The 17,000-nt window shown below is 39.2% G+C and overlaps 1 protein-coding gene across 1 annotated transcript; it reads left to right on the top strand.

The window, feature by feature from the left end:
- Nucleotides 1-714: 714 nt before the first annotated feature.
- Nucleotides 715-6,480, top strand: parm1 (prostate androgen-regulated mucin-like protein 1). The gene is made up of 4 exons (XM_028418692.1): nt 715-847; nt 3,036-3,836; nt 5,549-5,627; nt 5,746-6,480. Exons 1-4 carry the CDS (start codon nt 814-816, stop codon nt 5,825-5,827), a joined length of 996 nt encoding a protein of 331 aa, XP_028274493.1. The 5' UTR covers nt 715-813; the 3' UTR covers nt 5,828-6,480.
- The last annotated feature ends 10,520 nt before the right edge of the window (nt 6,481-17,000 follow it).

The raw sequence follows: 17,000 nt of genomic DNA, 5'->3' as shown, positions 1-17,000 counted from the left end.
TTTCTACATTGTAGATTCATGCTGGAGACATCAGAAATTTAAAGAAACACATGGAATTATGTTGTCAGCAAAAAAAAAACCCAAAAAGTGATAAGCAAACCAGAATTCGATTCGATTTCAGTCTGGAATGAGTTACCAGCAGTCTTGAAGGAGTTCTCAGAGTTGTTGAGCACTTGGCTCAAGCTGTTCTGCTGTTACTCTGTGGTCCAACTTAACCCAAACTATGCCAATCAGGTTTAGGTCACGTGATTTTTGGATGGGGTCGTTTATACAATTAAACTTCTTGAAATTTTTTAGACTGACAAACTGACCTTCATGTCTTAAAATAATGATGGACTGTTGTTCCTCTTTACTTTAGTTAGTGGTTCATGCCAGCCACTGAAGGTCTATTCACTGTAAAGAAAAACACATTGAATGAAAAGGCGTGTTAGTGTATATAGACTGATATAAATACTGTTATACTTCCATATTTAATTACAAAAAATCTGACATGTGTAGGGTTAAAATGACATTTTACAATGGTGATGCTAAAAATAAATGTTGATAATTTAGCTTATTGTATACATAAAAAAAACAGATTGTTTCACTTGTACTAAAATATCCTGTGGTGTTTACTTTTTTTTACCATGACCAGGCCTCCCTATAAGGTTTTGAATGTGACTCATGTAGCCTCGCCTCCCCGGGCTCTTATAATCAGTCACCTACAGCCACAGGCAGTCACACACACACACGCTAAAGCCGCCCACTGGGAGCAGAGAGCGCGGAGCTGCAGCCACACAAGTGTTCCCCAAGATATACAGTCAAAGGAAATCAATGATGAGGGTCCGTCTGCGAGCTGTGATAACATGTGAGTACACTCTGCAATCTGATTTCTGTTTCTCTTTATCTCTGTGTGTGTGGAGCATGCAGGCATGCAGAGCTGTGAAGTGAGCGTGGTACAAGTTCACTTTCAATGGAGGAAAGTTAAGCCAGCTTTCTCTGATTTGGGTTTATACAAACAGGCTTCTTGAATTTGAGAATATGGAGTGAAAGTACATGAGGAAATTTCCAGCACTTCTGTGATGACAAACAGTAAAACTCAGAAGCAGGATTTGGTGGTTTGGTGGTTTTTATTTTATATTTTTTGAAATATTTTTCTGTTGTCTGCTGCTTTGAAACATAGTAAAAAATGATTGCGTCATACTTCGTCTTGTACATGCGTTGACTTCCTGTGTACTGAAACACTGATAGCAAAGCTGGTAGAGGACTTTCTAACTTTTTCTTGCTGTCAACAATCCTCCAAAATCCTTAGATTCTACATAGTTTTTTAAAAAGAAGTGCAAGAAGTGACAGTATGAGATAGTAATAGCTGTTTATTTGCAGGCAGCAAATCATATGGTAAAGTTAGTAAGAGGTGAAAACCGATATTATTGTAACCAAATTCTGATATTTGCTGATATATGTTTATGTTGTTTATTAAAAACCTAAATAAGTAAAGACTGTATAAAGATTGACAACATGATTCCACCCCTGCCTGTTGTTCAAAAGTGAAGCCAAAATATCTCACTTTTGGGTGCTGCCATCTTAGAAAAGTATGCCTCCTGGCATTCTCTGGCCATCCAGAGTCTGGACAGTAGAGGTCAAGAGGTGAACTTGCTGTTACACCCAAATCACCACCCACTTTTATGATGAGCCAGAAGCTCAGCTGCTCCATTGGCTGCTGACCGCATGTTTATTTTATCCTTTTTTGGCCAACAGTAACTAATTTAATACAAATATAGCACAGTGTCCTATCCACTAACATGGAGGAGATGGAGCTTATGACCTATACTGCAGCCAGACACAAGTGGGCAATAAGGATATTTTGGCCTCACTTTTGAGGAGCTGACATGTTGTCCCATCACCATGTGTCAGATGTATATTCAGTGTAGGACCATTAGTTAAGTGATTGAAGGGTTGACAAATCTATGATCATGCCTTGGTTAGCACCACTCCCATTAAATGCATAACTATATGTAACCACAGACGGCTGGTGCATGGGCAAAGGACGTGCTTATAGTTATGGGAACTCTTAACATAATTAAAATGTGTAGTGCATAGTGTAGTCTGCATACTGTTTAAAAAGTATGTCATATGCCAGCTGCTCAATGTGACAACATTAAAAGGCCGTTGTTTTCACTGCTTTTTACAATATGTGCACATTTTAATAAACAGCGAGGAAGGAAGGCAGACTGCTACATAACTGCGCTGTTCAAAATGGTGAATCTGTCAATCTTCTGTTCTCTGACAAATGCCAATCACCCTGCACAGTGTTGGGCTGTAAGCACAAGCCCCACTTGTGGACATCGGGCCCTCATACCACCCTCATGGAGTCTGTTTCTGAAAGTTTGAGCAGAAATATGCATGTTAGTGACCTACTGGAGGTCATGTTGCAGGGCTCTGGCAGGTCTCTTCCTGCTCCTCCTTGCACAAAGGAGGAGGTAGCGGTCCTGCTGCTGGGTTGTTGCCCTCATACGCCCCCCTCTACGTCTCCTGGTGTACTGGCCTGTCTCCTGGTATCTCCTCCATGCTCTGGACACTGTGCTGACAGACACAGCAAACCTTCTTGCCACAGCTCGCGTTGATGTTCCATCCTGGATGAGCTGCACTACCTGAGTAGCTTGTGTGGGTTGTAGACACCGCCTCATGCTACCTCTAGGGGTGAGATCACTGACAAAATGCAAAAGTGACCAAACATCAGGCAGAAAGGATGAGAGCAGAGAAATGGTCTGCGGGCAGCACCTGCAGAACCTCTCCTTTATAGGGCTGTCTTGATAACTGCCTCTCATTTCCACCTGTTGTCTGTTCCATTTGCACAACAGCAGCTGAAACTGATTCACAATCAGTGTTGATCCTAACTGGACAGGCTGATTTCACAGAAGTGTGATTGACTTGGAGTTACATTGTGTTCTTTAAGTGTTCCCTTTATTTTTTTGAGCAGTGTACATGCACCAGATACATGTGTATACAGAATGATGTTAATCTTTTTAATTGTGACAATTTGTCTTGGGTTACAGGTCTGCTGTTCATCTGTGCAGTGAAAGGACAAACAACAACTGTCAACCCTACTTCACAGCCTCAATCAACAGCAACACTGACAACTGAAGTTACAACACATGTCACTGACCTCAGCACCACACACACAGATCACTCCACCAATGCCACTGGAACATCAACTAGTGCCCCTCTGAGCACCAACCAAACCACTGGCCTGTCCAGTACCACCACTATCAGCACCTCAACCAGCACCACTGGAATCACTACTACTCCCACCACCAATCAAACTGCTAACCCAAACAGCACTACCATCAGCACCCCTGCCAACACCACTCACATCAATAGCACTCCCAGCACCAACCAAACAGCTAACCCGAACACCACCACCACCACCATCACCACCACCACCACCACCACCACCAACACCACCACCACCATCACCACCACCAACACCACCACCACCATCACCACCACCCCCCTAACTGGCACTACTGGGACTAAAGTTACCCAAACCATTAGCCCAACCCCTAACAACAGCACTGCTACCACTGGCACCACTGATATCAGTAATACTACCGGCACTACCCAAGACATTAGCCCAATAACAAACACCACCCACTCTGCAACAGGCACCACTGTGATCAGTAATACCACCAGCACCAACCAAACCATTGGCCCAACGACAACCACCATCAGCGTCCCAACCGCCACCCCTGGAATCAGTACCACTACCAGCAGCCCCCAAAGCACCCAAACAACCAGCTCCACCAGCAGTACCACTCTGAGGCATGAGGGACACAAACCAGAGGCTCTGAGCTCAGGTACACAGCACCGCAATCACTAATTTAAACAATGAAGGGAATTTGCAACCCATCTAAGCATTATACTTGAAGAGAGACAAGTCACAGTATGAATTTTAGACATGTCTAAGCTGGAAATCATACGACTGTTACAAACCTCGGCTGTCAGATTGTGTTTTCAAAGGCTACTATAATGGGCAGATGTAGACTGATCTGAGAAAGAGCTGGTGTTCACAGTTGGCATTGGGTTTCTGTATTATTATATCAGGTATTTTCTACCTGATAAAAAAGCTCACCTACCTTATTTACAAGTTACTCATTAACGTTCCCCAGTTAAGTAAATGTTATATTATCTGACCTATATCTCAAAGAAGTCATTTGTTTGTGTGTTAACACCCCAAACATGAGTGTCCAACACACTGGAAACCAAAGTACAGAGGACACACGCCTCTTATTGAACGTAAGCACTCGTGCATCACACCCTCTTTCTTCACTACTTGGTTAATATGTAAACAAATCAAACTTCCTTGTTTACTTTGCAGTTCTATCATTCATAAAACCTGTTTTTTTTTTATTATTTTAATGGCACCTAGTCACCGTCAGTGCATATATCCTCACCTCACATTCAAGATCAGTGTGTTTTAAAGATGCATTAAACATCTTACCTACTTCTGAAGTTCCCTTCAAAGGCCAAACAACTCCAGGTTTCTTTTTACTGTAAATGCATTTGACTCCTGTTCCCAATTAGCATGACACTATCATTATTGATAACAGTGACTCCTGACATTTATTGTATCTCATTGGCGCTGTGGCTTTTGAACTGCACTGTTTCCAGGCAATGTAATAAACATACCGTACACCTCAGGTCAGGGACTGAATCTGGATTTATGAGCAAATTAATCTAACACTGATAATAAATAAATAAATACACAGATATTAAAGTTAGAGCCCAAAACTTTGAGATCCAATAAAGTACATTCAATACTCCTGACAGCTGTCTGTCAGCTATGTTTCTCTAATTAGTCGGCACCATCTGAAACATGGAAATAAATGTTTGACACGTAGTTTGATCCAGTTTCACGCAAGGAGATGACTAATTCTGAGTAAAACTCAAAGGTCAGTGTGATGTCCTGGAAAATATTATCATGGGGGGTCACAGACAGATGTGATGCAATGTAGCCAACAAACTATAGACAGGAGGAAGAAATCAATCAAATCAGTCACACGGCGAACTCAGTTAAGTGATGCATGATGACATGACTTGCAATTGGACAAACACCTGTGTGGGTCACATGTTAACTGCTTTTTTTCGGACAAATTTGACACCAAATACCTAAAAGACCTACAGCCAAAAAAAAGCCCATTAAGACCCACCAATATGTGTTTTTTTCAGCAGGACAGAGATTCATTGCCATAGCAACGGGTTAAAATTACAGTCAACTTGTGCACAAACAATGATTATACATACTTACGATCCGGATTACTATTGTAGGAGCCTGCACATTGACATTAGCACTGCATACAGCCTAGTGGGGGCTGTATGTTTTTATTCATGTTCCAGTATAGGCCAAAAGTGAATCTTCTATCATTACAACCATGGAGGATATGATGAGCTGTACTGGTAGACACACTGTAGCAAACAAGCATGACAGTACACTGAGTACAGAGACTACACAGCTGTACTTAAATGTTTCTTCTGTGTTAAGGTGTTTCTTTTCTGTCCCTCTGTTCAGGAAGTATTGCAGCCATTGTTGTAGTTTTTCTCATACTGGCCGTCCTGGTATTAGGAGGGTTGTTTTACTACAAGATCAGGTGAGTAGAGAGCCCAGACAGACCTTATAAATATGCATTAGCATGCTGCTGATAATGTTGATTTTTTTATGAAAGATGTTTAAAAAACATGTTCTTTCTCTCTCTCTCTTTCTCCCAGACGAACATCCTATGGTCCTCTACTGGACAGCAACGACTACGGCACTATAGGAAACTTCACCAACCCAATGTACGACCCTTAAATCCCAGGAGGAAGTCCTCTGTCTGCACAACGAGCCATGCTGACCGGTAGTGCGTGAACAATACGTGAGATGGACATTCAGATTGTAGAATGTGGGTGACGCAGCCTGATTTTATTGCACTGAATTTTCAAAATTTCACTTGATCTTTGCTCAAAAAAGAGGCAACATAGTGGTAGCTTTTTGAACAGCTGCTGCTGCTATGTAGATTCTTTTATCTACCAGTGCATTATCAATAAGGTCGTGTTGGCTTAACAGTGAAGAGGCTACATGACAAACTCAGTAGCTTCAACCTAGAAGTTTTTACTTCAGTCTGTGCTTTTATTTGTACAAAATTGTGTTTTTCCATCAGAGGATTAGAAATCGAGTTGTGGTGAGTGTTACTTAGCAAAGCACTGAATCACCACCACATTATTATGCGGGGTGAAAAACACTCATTTTACAACAAAACAGTTGGTTTTTATTCATGTCAAATGCCATTTTCATCAAATGTTGCCCTCATAAAACAGGCGGTCATTAATTGCTTCCCAGTTACAGAATGCTAACGTTACTATGCGATTGTTTCTATGTGATTTTGACTGCCGTTTTGCAGATTTAATGTATCTGACTACATTTCATTGTGTGATATGATTGTGTGCAATAAAATAGCAATGTGAGTCGAAGGTATGTTTGTATACATTTTAGCCACGTTAGCGCCACATTCTCCAGATCTCTTAGGTCTTATCAAACAACAAAAAGAACTAGCCTGGTAGCTATAATGATGTGAAAGAAACAGAATGATGTGAAAGCATAGCATGTGTATAACATATGCATGGATGCTGCACAGCTCTTTATTAGTGGGCTCTAATAGCAGCCCTGTCATGAGTGCCCTCCCAGCCAAACTGCTTCCATTCTTCTTCTTCTTCTCTCTGCAACCCCTTCCCATCCCGCCCACGCTGTCATCCTCCCTCCTTACAAGCTCTGTTACATGACCTAGTATTATTTTAAGCAAAACATCGCTACAGATGCACCACTACAATCCAGGGTTGCACCTTTTTTTAAGCAGAAATTGTTCTGCATGTGTTTTGCAGTCTTTATTGTCATACCGCAGGTCAAACGTGTGCAATCTTTTTCTGCTTGATGTCAGTGGTTGCATGCATGATCCTGTGAGAAAAGTTATGAAGTTTCTGATGACTCGTTTTTTGCATCAAACACTCTGTTTCAGAGTTTATCGTGCTGTTGCAATCAGTTTATAATCATTTCATACAATCATTTAGTAATTATTCTGTAAATAAAGGCATTATTTAATCAAATTTGGAAGTTGTTGTTTCAAGGCAGAAAAGGTTTAAATGAACCATGTACCATGAATGAGGCAAGAGGGAGTAAAAAATAATAATAATAATATTAAATTGCTAGTGAACATAGGGGACCAAATTAATTTTGCAAGTTTAAAGTGGTATTTTACCTTATCTTATCCCATGCAATTTTTATGTTGCATTTTAAAAATATATATGTTTTGTTGTTTGTTTATTAGTGTTTCCAGCAAAAAATGAATCTCTTGTAATAGTTTCAATTTGCCGCTGATAACAGCCCACACACAGGAAGGTGTATGTTTTCCAGATTGGGTGGACGAGTGTGACTGGTGTGTTTTATTACTATAAACGTCCTCACAGTTTAAAGCACTTCCTTTGCTGCCATTTAATAAAATGTTATATCATTCAAATGGCATCAAATGTTTAAGTACCTCAGCACTGCACTGATGTATAGCAGTTTGTATGGAAATGCATTTCCACCCATTGATACACCACTTTGTCGTCATCACTGGGCAGCAGCAGTAATAATACAGGGAGCAGATTCTTAGGCTGCTGCACTGTTATTATCAGGCCCTAAATAATCTAAGCTGTGTGTGTGTGTGTCCTTTGTAATTACACAGAGAGAAGGGTGGTACCACTATTTACATTGGAAACATCTGGATGGTAGAATTCCAACATGATATATCTGCACAAGGAGTGAACGTGAAGCATGGTCCCCCTGTGTTTTTGTTTCTGTCTGAAGAGCTGCAGTGATTCTCACTGTGAACAATGACAAGTTCATTCGCCTGCCTCATTAAACAGAGATGGTTTCAGACAGGAAGAAACCTCTTTCCTCTCTGAATTTGCTCAAAGCTTGCAACAGCAGAGTGAAACCACAGACCGACAGCACGCAGCGTGTGAATGCACAGAAACAGCATGTGGTGCGTTATAAACGTCAGACTTAAGACTGAATCATAAGCAGTGTGATTGACACACCTTTTTTTCCCCACCACTCTAAATTTTAACATCTACCTTATCATTCACTGATCTGAACAAGAGGTTTGTGATGTGGCGCAAAAAATTAATGTGTAACAATAAGACTGCGTACAATGCTTGTGAAAGGGATTACATTTTAACTTGGGTCTGTCACCTTTAAAACCACACACACAAAACACAAAGGGAACGGAAACCGCTTGGTCGGACTGAAGTTTCACTTAAGGGGAAAAGCGGAGGACGTTTCCGTTTCAGCCTCACCGGAGCTTCACTGCTGGTTTCAGCATGTCTGAATGTCAGGATGGATCTTCAGCAGGTGTATACAACTTAATAATGATTATAATACTGTTTGACATACTCTATATGTATTATTATGATTATTATTATGATGATGATTATTATTATTATACAGATTTGTGTTGGAACATAATAATGTTAAATAACATCCACTTTAAAGTGGTCGTGTGGAGTACCTTATATGAGGAGGTTGTTTTGGTTGCACATGATTTTTGTGACCACTAGATGTCACTACTGACTTGGATTTGTAATGTACGGTATACAAGTATTCACCCAAGGCTGATTTGTCTGTGTGTGTGTGTGTATAAAAAATATACATGTTTATGTATTTATTTTATTTGCTGGTATTTGAAGTTTTCACCACCTTTCATGCACCCAGGAATAGAGTTTTTCTTTAAATTATAACATCAGGTACGAATGCTGTAAATATTTAAGATATTAGAGCTTACCAGAGCTTATCTTAAGCCTTTTATGCATTTTGGTTTTGTTCTTCAAATACCTAACATATTAAAAGTCAACCTGAAAACTAGAACTTCAACAAAAACAAGAATCACATAAAGCAACCTGTTGTACTAAATTTCAGTTTTCACCTATTAGTCCTGACAGCAGAGATTGTTCATGCGGATAGGAAATCAATACCATGTCCCAGCTAGATATAGTAAAGTAAACCAGTATAAACATCCATCTAATGGGCTTGAACTTTGCTAAGCTAAATGGAACAGTGCCGCCACTGATGTTATGAATCACACCAGTGCTTTTCCTTCTATGTCTATTTGTCGGTCAATGATTATATTTATGTCCTCAAGTGACTGTGCTCTGGATGATGTGTGTTTTGTAGATGTCCCAATCAGCAAGTGATGCATTCGATACTGTTGCCAGTGGTGGAAAACAAAGTATTTGTACTTCTTTTAACTACTTAGCTATTGTGTGGTAACACAAGTCCATCCATTCATGTGTGATTAACATTAATCATCATCAACATTATCATTAATCTAAGGCAGGACTACTTTCTGTGCTCTCAGAAAGTTTTATGAGTTAAAACACAGTAAAAATGATGAATGCCTATTTTTTTTATTGCCATTTATTATCATCATTTACCAGCCTCTCTGTTCACAGCCTGCCTCATGACACACAGACTTGACTAGTTGTCCATTACTGGTTCTGATAGATGTCTTTACACATTGTCAGTTTTAATTTTAAGAGGTTTTCTTTGATTATTTTAACCCGTTCATGTATCCTTTGCACGGGAGTCAATTATATATGTGTGTGTGTGTGTGTGTGTGTGTGTGTGTGTGTGTATATATATATATATATATATATATATATATATATATATATATATATATATATATATATATATATATATATATATATCACCAGATACATGTCACTACTAGGCAATATATATGTATATATATCGCCTAGTAGACATGTATCTGTATTCTTTGTCAACATGGCACCACCTAGATATTGAGAGACAACTCATTGTGTGAATCAGACTATTACTAATGACACAAACAGGCAGGTCATTGATTCCCTCTTGGTGTCAAGACCCTGAAAACCTTTGTCAGAGTTTTGGCTCCATATCGACTTATTGACTCACACAGTTGCTGCAGATTTGTCAGCTGCACATCATAAAATGTGAATCTCCAAGACTCATCAGACAAGGTAGTGATTTTCCAACCTTCTATTGTTTAATGTTGGTGCACCCATGTGATTTGATCTAGTTTGTACTTCTGCATCGACCTTGTCACAGTGCATCTGTAGTTATCAAGTTTTTTTTAAATGCTGGCACCTCGTCCGAAACAGAACTTCAGCAGAACTGACATCAGGTAACGGACAGTTACCTGATGTTAGTTATAATATAAACACAGTCAACAAAGGTTTGTAAAACAATTCAGTTTGGTTAGGTTGGGAGGTTGGGAGGTTGTTCAGCGTAGCTGACGAGGAGCCAGCTGGAGGAGCGATTAAAACAGGTGAGAAAAGAGAACTGGAGTCACTAGGATTGCACAAGAAAATGGTTAAGTCTTGAAATGAGGAAACTGTTACACAAGGTAAGCAGCGGCGTGAGAGTTACCAAACTAGGTCCCACAATCCAACGTCAAAGTAGCGTCGTGCTCCGGCTATTAAGGAGTGAGGAGATGAGACGCAGGTGTACCAACCCTCAGCCAGCAGGAAGCCATGCCCAGCACTCCTGAGCGAAGGAACACCTTAAAACACAAGCATTCCCCAAAAACAACACATAAAACAAACTACATGCATAGATGCACAAGTTGCTGCCATCTGATTGGCTGATCAAATGTTGTGTCAAGCTGATGGTTTACCAAATAAAGTTGAGAAAAAAACAAGGACAAGAAAAGGTAAAAAAGGAAAAAAGGACAAAGGCAGCATCATATCACCCCATTTACTGCCACTACCAGCTGATTCAACAGACATAATGCACAATGTGTGCATGACTTGCACAGTATTATACTATAGCCTGAAGAGAGTTCCTTGTGTACACACTGTGCACTACCTTCACTAAACATGCTCTCTCAATCGAATGCAACAACAGAACTCAGCTCTCTCATTGTATCCCTTTTTCATCTTCCATAACATAGAGCAGTTCTGCCAACATGGACGCTCTCAAGCTTAACACAGTCATCAGTACACAGACATTTTTGTTTGTGTGTTTGTTTTATGCACTGAACAAGACACAAAACACATCAAAGTCTCCCCTCCATTCCATCCACCAAGAGGAAACAACGCCTCTCCTCCCATGTTTAAAAACTTGACCACCGCCCATTACCACAAGGGGGGGTAACCATAAGCCCTTTACATATACACAAAACATTTCTAATTTAATCCCAAACCAGTCTACATACAGAATATCTAAACTTATTAAATGATATTTACAGAATTTGATTGCTTTTATTCCAAAAAAAACAACAACAAACAAACAAACCCCATCCAACCTCCCCCCATCCAACCTCCCCCCTGTATCTCTGGTCCAGTTGGTAGGCCCTGAGAAGGCTGATTGTCCACACCAGACCTTCATCAGGGTCTCATCAACACACTCATGGGTGCGTCTCTGCACTGATCCCAGGAAACACCGTAGAGGGAGAGAAAAAAAAGCAAAAAAAGAAACACAACAAAATACTCAAGACAACAAACAGGTAGATCAATACACAAAATAAATCATATGAATATGTATATTTGTATCAGTTACAGCAATAAATACCTAACTGTCTGCAACATACAAGTGTATAGATAAAATGTAAAATATTGCCATGATGCTAAAAAAAGAAGAAAAATGAGTTGTTTCCATCATCATCATCATCATCAAATGTCACAATCATTGTGCAATATTAAAAGAATAAAAATGTTAATATTGATAATAATGTATTTCATTCTCACAATTCTTCTACAGTACATTCGTGAGGTCTTCTAGATTTTCTCACCATAGTGCAAAGTGCAAAATAAGTTAAGGAAATAAGGATAGTTAACGTGATGAAGTATTGACACAACAAAATATTTCTTTCAGGAAATTCTGTAACTCTGACCTTAAGCAACCTCTGAACAGCTTATATTACCATGTATGCACTTATCCATTAGAGACGCTTTCATACATTTCTTATTGGTTATTTCTTCATCTAAAGCCAGAACTGAGCACTTCCTCTGTGGGTGGATGACGTTAGCGACTATTTCTGACTCACAACAAATGTAATGTGTGTGTCCAGACAAGTCCAGTGTAAACACACATGAAGGTGGATTTACAGAAGTGGTTTCGTGTGTCATGCTGTGTCTGTGCAGGGTGACAATGAGGCAGTTTGTGTGTGTATATAGGGAATAGGGAAATACAGTCAACCTGCATCCAGAATAATAAAATAATACATTAAATTTAGAAGAACATTTAAAAATATGTATATTAGTAAACATTACATCATAATATATATTTAAGGCAGTTTGTGTATATACACAAACTGCCTTAAATTAAATTAAATTAATTAAAATCTCTCTCTCTCTCTCTCTCTCTCTCTCTATATATATATATATATATATATATATATATATATATATATATATATATATATATATATATATATATGAGGCATATATATATATATAGAGAGAGAGAGAGAGAGATTTTAATTAATTTAATTTAATTTAAGGCAGTTTGTGTATATACACACACAAACTGCCTCATATATATATATATATATATATATATATATATATATATATATATATATATGTATATGTATATGTTATCTCTGTATATATATATATATATATATATATATATATATATATATAGAGAGAGAGAGATTTTAATCTCATTAAAGATTGGTTGGTTACTATGGAGGCCAAACCTTGGCTTCCACTTTCATGATATAAATCAGTGTTGTGGGAGTAACAGGGGCAGGAGAGAGACCCAGGTCATGCTTTGTCCTGCATCATTCTCCAGTGGGCCATGGGTGGGGTCTGGTAGACCTCTAAATGGGAGACTCCCAGGAAAGGGAGTTACAGTGGAGGAGCGGCGGATGTCCTTTGCACCTCTTTGAACTCTTGGAACTTCTCACCCAACCGCGAATAAACCCACCTATCTGCAGGGAAAACTGATTTCAGGCACTTGTATCTGGTCCTGCTACATCATTACAGTATTTATCATGCTGGAAATAAATATGTAATTTTGTGCAAGATCAACCACCGTGGTTGCGTGCATTCAAGTGCATGACGGATAAAAGATTTCAAAATCATTAATTGTATCACCCTGCATCCTCAAAGTGCTTATGTGAAAACCTGCTCATCATTCATGCTGACGTGTTTGGTGATTTTCGCAAGGAGTAGACAGAGGAAGAGGAGAGTGGAAACATTTTAGAATGATGAGGTAACACAGAAGTGTCACACACACACACACTCAGGTCTGATCAAAGTGTGGCTCCGGTGTGTTTCTACTGTAACATTCCACTGACTGCCTAATGCTCTCCAAGTCTGTCTGTGGTGGATAATTTCTAGATCACGTCATTTAAGCTTCGCCAGTATCACTGTAGTAACTCAGTAACACAGCATCACCCAGGGGTGCTGATAAGAGGTTTTTCCAGTTTAAATAGATGAGCCAGCCGTTTTCTATATTCTGTATACGCAGATGACACACTTGTGATCACACCAAGAGTCCTTGTGTCTTAAAAAACAGCTTGTTGCTGAACAGTAACAGTACAGTCATAACTCACAAAACTAAATAAATAACCTCCCCACTGATTCAGCATTTAGATGAGCATGTGGTAAACCTCCCGTCCTGCCCATCTCCTCCACTCCAGCCCTTTGACAAACCAGTCTTGCCCAATATTCCCCCCCACACGCACACACTACCCAGGTCCCCTACCCAGCACGGCCCTGCCCCTATCCCAGGCAGCACGTATATAAGCAGCTGCTTCCATGGTGTTTACACAGCTCTCTGCAGTGACCTCAGCTTCCTTTTGATTTTTATACAAGACCAATCGCATACAGCAGACACAGGTATGTTTTTAAAACAATTTTTGATGTAATGTTTACTAATATACATATTTTTAAATGTTCTTCTAAATTTATATGTTATGTATTATTTTATTATTCTGGATGCAGGTTGACTGTATTTCCCTATTCTTTTTCAAGAGACAACAAAGAAATCAGGAATGGAGTTTCTGAAAATCACTCTTCTCATCGCACTTTGTGCAGCTACATCTGCTAAGCCGGTAAGCTAACACACACACACAATTGGAGCTGTGCCTTTTACTACTGTTATAAGTACTTCAATTTTGACTATTTAATCAAACTCATCATGGAATACTTTTTGTCATCAAAAAGTGAAGAACGTGTAATCCTGTGTGTTGGTTGACACTTTGTTCAGTGATATAGCACAACATCTACACAGAACACTGGGCAGCACACTAGCTGTGCATGTAAATTCAATACACTGCAAAAAACACTGTACATTCATTGATTTTTTTTTTTACCCACTTTTACTGCAAAAATATTTGCCTAAATTTCAACATCCATCCAGTCGTTTTTACAAGCCAGAAAATCATGATGTGTCAGTTTTCGTTAGCAACTGGATATTGTGCACATACATCATAGCATGGCCACATATAGAGGTTATTTATAACTGTGTACCACTGTTTTAAATGAGCAGAACGGCCATCTTTAATTTTGAATATCGGGTTGGTGAAGTTTTTACCTTCCTTACATTTTTAAGATATTCAGACTCGTTTGTTAGAGTCATCTGAAAAAAAATCAAGCAGCATATAGTGCCCTTTATTTTAATCCCTTTGTTTTGGGTCTCCATCAGATGGGTTGGCGCCGTCATCATGACGCAGACATCTATGACAAAGGCTCCATACGCGGATGGCTGCTTGGGCACAACAGGTGGTTTGACCTGTCCAACAGCGACTCTTCCGAAAGCCCATCTTCTGAGGAGTCCTCTTCTGAGGAGAAGGAGGAGATCGAAGTCACCGAGCAGCCCCCGCTGATCATGACCACCGCTGTGGTGCCGGTCATCTCTACGGGAGAGGGGAGTACGCTGACCCCCGAGCAAGAGACGCCAGGCACAGACCTACCAACTGTGATGGAGACAACGGCCCAGCCCCCAACAGTGAACATGACCTTGCCCGTAGACGTCACATCACCATGTGGCGTGACCGAGTGTGTTACAGTGGAGATTATGACAGCAGTTCCCATCACAGACAACAGAGGAGACAACTAAATTGCAACTATATTGTTATATGGTTGTCACTTTCAGGTCACTTTTGTAACTTTTACCATGTGAACAACGGAGTCAATGAGCCTCATTAGATAGATATATATTAGATATATTTATAAAAACAACAGAATGTGAAGACATAACAACAATCTCTTTGTAGAGCCTCAATTAGACTAAATTAACAATACAAAGGAGGGCTAATAAATCATTTTACTATCAGGGAATTATCTTGTCAGTCTGGTAAAAGACATAAGAGAGACTATGACTGTAAACATCTATAAATATTCATACACAAAATGCTTCAGAACTGCACAAGAATGACCAGTTTTAACATGCATTAAAGGGACCAACTTGACAGTGTGTAAACAAATACAAGGTACACTTAATTAATATTGATAAAACGACAAGAATTCTATTTGATTCATAACACTGAATCAAATAGAGTGGCATAATTTTTGTTTTTCTGGGAGGAAGCATTACTCTTCTAAAGAGCCAGTAAACTCAACTTACTTCCTATATATTTTACGTGCTACTATTACAACCAGTTTGTTTTCCTTTTTTTAACATATTATTTTGTTTTAAATGTGCATCATGACATGCAGACCAGTCTCCTGTTTTAGCGTGTGGCTACATTAAAGATGTATTATGAGATTCATTGTTGTTGCACCTTTAAGGCAGGATACGTTTGTGGATTCTTAAAGTGTGTAAGTCAATCTGTTAAGAAAAACAAATATAGCATGAATTTCTGTACGAGTTAAGCCAAAATATGTATCCCACAGCAGTGTTGTTTATAGACTGTGGAGGGTGTGTCGTGTTTTGTCAGCTCCTGTTTGTTATCTGTACACACTAACAGGCTGACATCTTCCAACCGTGGCTTGTTTTATTATGTGTTGTGAATTTATCTCTTCTCTGATTAAATATAGTATACAGAGCCAAAAACAACAATGATTTTGGTTTGTTCTTGCTTTAGATTGTGTTGTATATCATCATGTTTATTGTATCAGATATGCATGATGTTGTATAACAGGATTGATGTATTTTCTGCCAAAGGAAAAAAAAAATAAACCATGTACAATGTGATGAAATCAAAGACCTCCGACTTAAAGAGACAAGACACTAGCTTTTGATTTGTTTAGTTCATTTGGTAATTTCACCTGCAAATTAAGCTTTTGATCTCTGATAATATTTTCTGAAGGCAGCATGAAAATGAAAAAAAAAAAAAACAGAGGACTGAGGTGGCTACCTTGAGGAACACCAGAACTTTTTTTTGGCACATAATCTTTCTTTGCAACAAAAAAGCAAAACCATGGAAAAAAATAATAATATGTATGACACTTTTCATTCAGATTAAGCATTTCAAAGTGCTTTACTGATTATAGATAATAAGATAAACACAGAGATAGTTAGATTTGATATTAGTACATCTATACATGGTGTTCAGGGTGTCTGGATCAATGTTACAAGAACATCTGTGCTAAGAGTGGTTTTGAAATCCCAGTGGGACATACCAATAAAAGTAGTTGGGAACAACAGATCTAAGATCCTGTGGGACTTCCTGTGGGACTGAGAGCTGCCCTCAGTCGGGCCGTTGTGATAGATGTGGTAACAGAGGCTGACAGTAACTCCAGGAAGCAGGAGTGGCATGACATGATCGAAATGCAGTAGGCTGAAAGTCCGTAACATCCACAACATCCGAGGTTTCAGCAACATACCATAGAAGAAGAACACACATGTGGGAATGAGTGATGAGACACGTATTCTTGCTCAGCAACTGTAATTCCTGACCTTCACCCACAGGGATCAGTAAAGTGTTAGCATGGGGAACCAAAGAGGCTAGTGATATCAAATGATGTAGCCCCATCTAGTGGAAATAGTAATCTGTTACTCAAAGACATCT

This window comes from Parambassis ranga, chromosome 12 (assembly GCF_900634625.1).
Source record: "Parambassis ranga chromosome 12, fParRan2.1, whole genome shotgun sequence".
NCBI classification, from domain to species: domain Eukaryota; kingdom Metazoa; phylum Chordata; class Actinopteri; family Ambassidae; genus Parambassis; species Parambassis ranga.
This window is presented reverse-complemented; position numbering and strand designations above follow the sequence as displayed.

What these genes read in the sequence shown, in the direction of transcription:
- parm1 (XM_028418692.1), top strand. Translation starts at nt 814, where the DNA reads ATGATGAGGGTCCGTCTGCGAGCTGTGATAACAT. An exon ending in ACCAGAGGCTCTGAGCTCAG is followed by an intron (nt 3,837 to 5,548) that starts GTACACAGCACC and finishes CCCTCTGTTCAG; the next exon opens with GAAGTATTGCAGCCATTGTT. An exon ending in TTGTTTTACTACAAGATCAG is followed by an intron (nt 5,628 to 5,745) that starts GTGAGTAGAGAG and finishes TCTTTCTCCCAG; the next exon opens with ACGAACATCCTATGGTCCTC.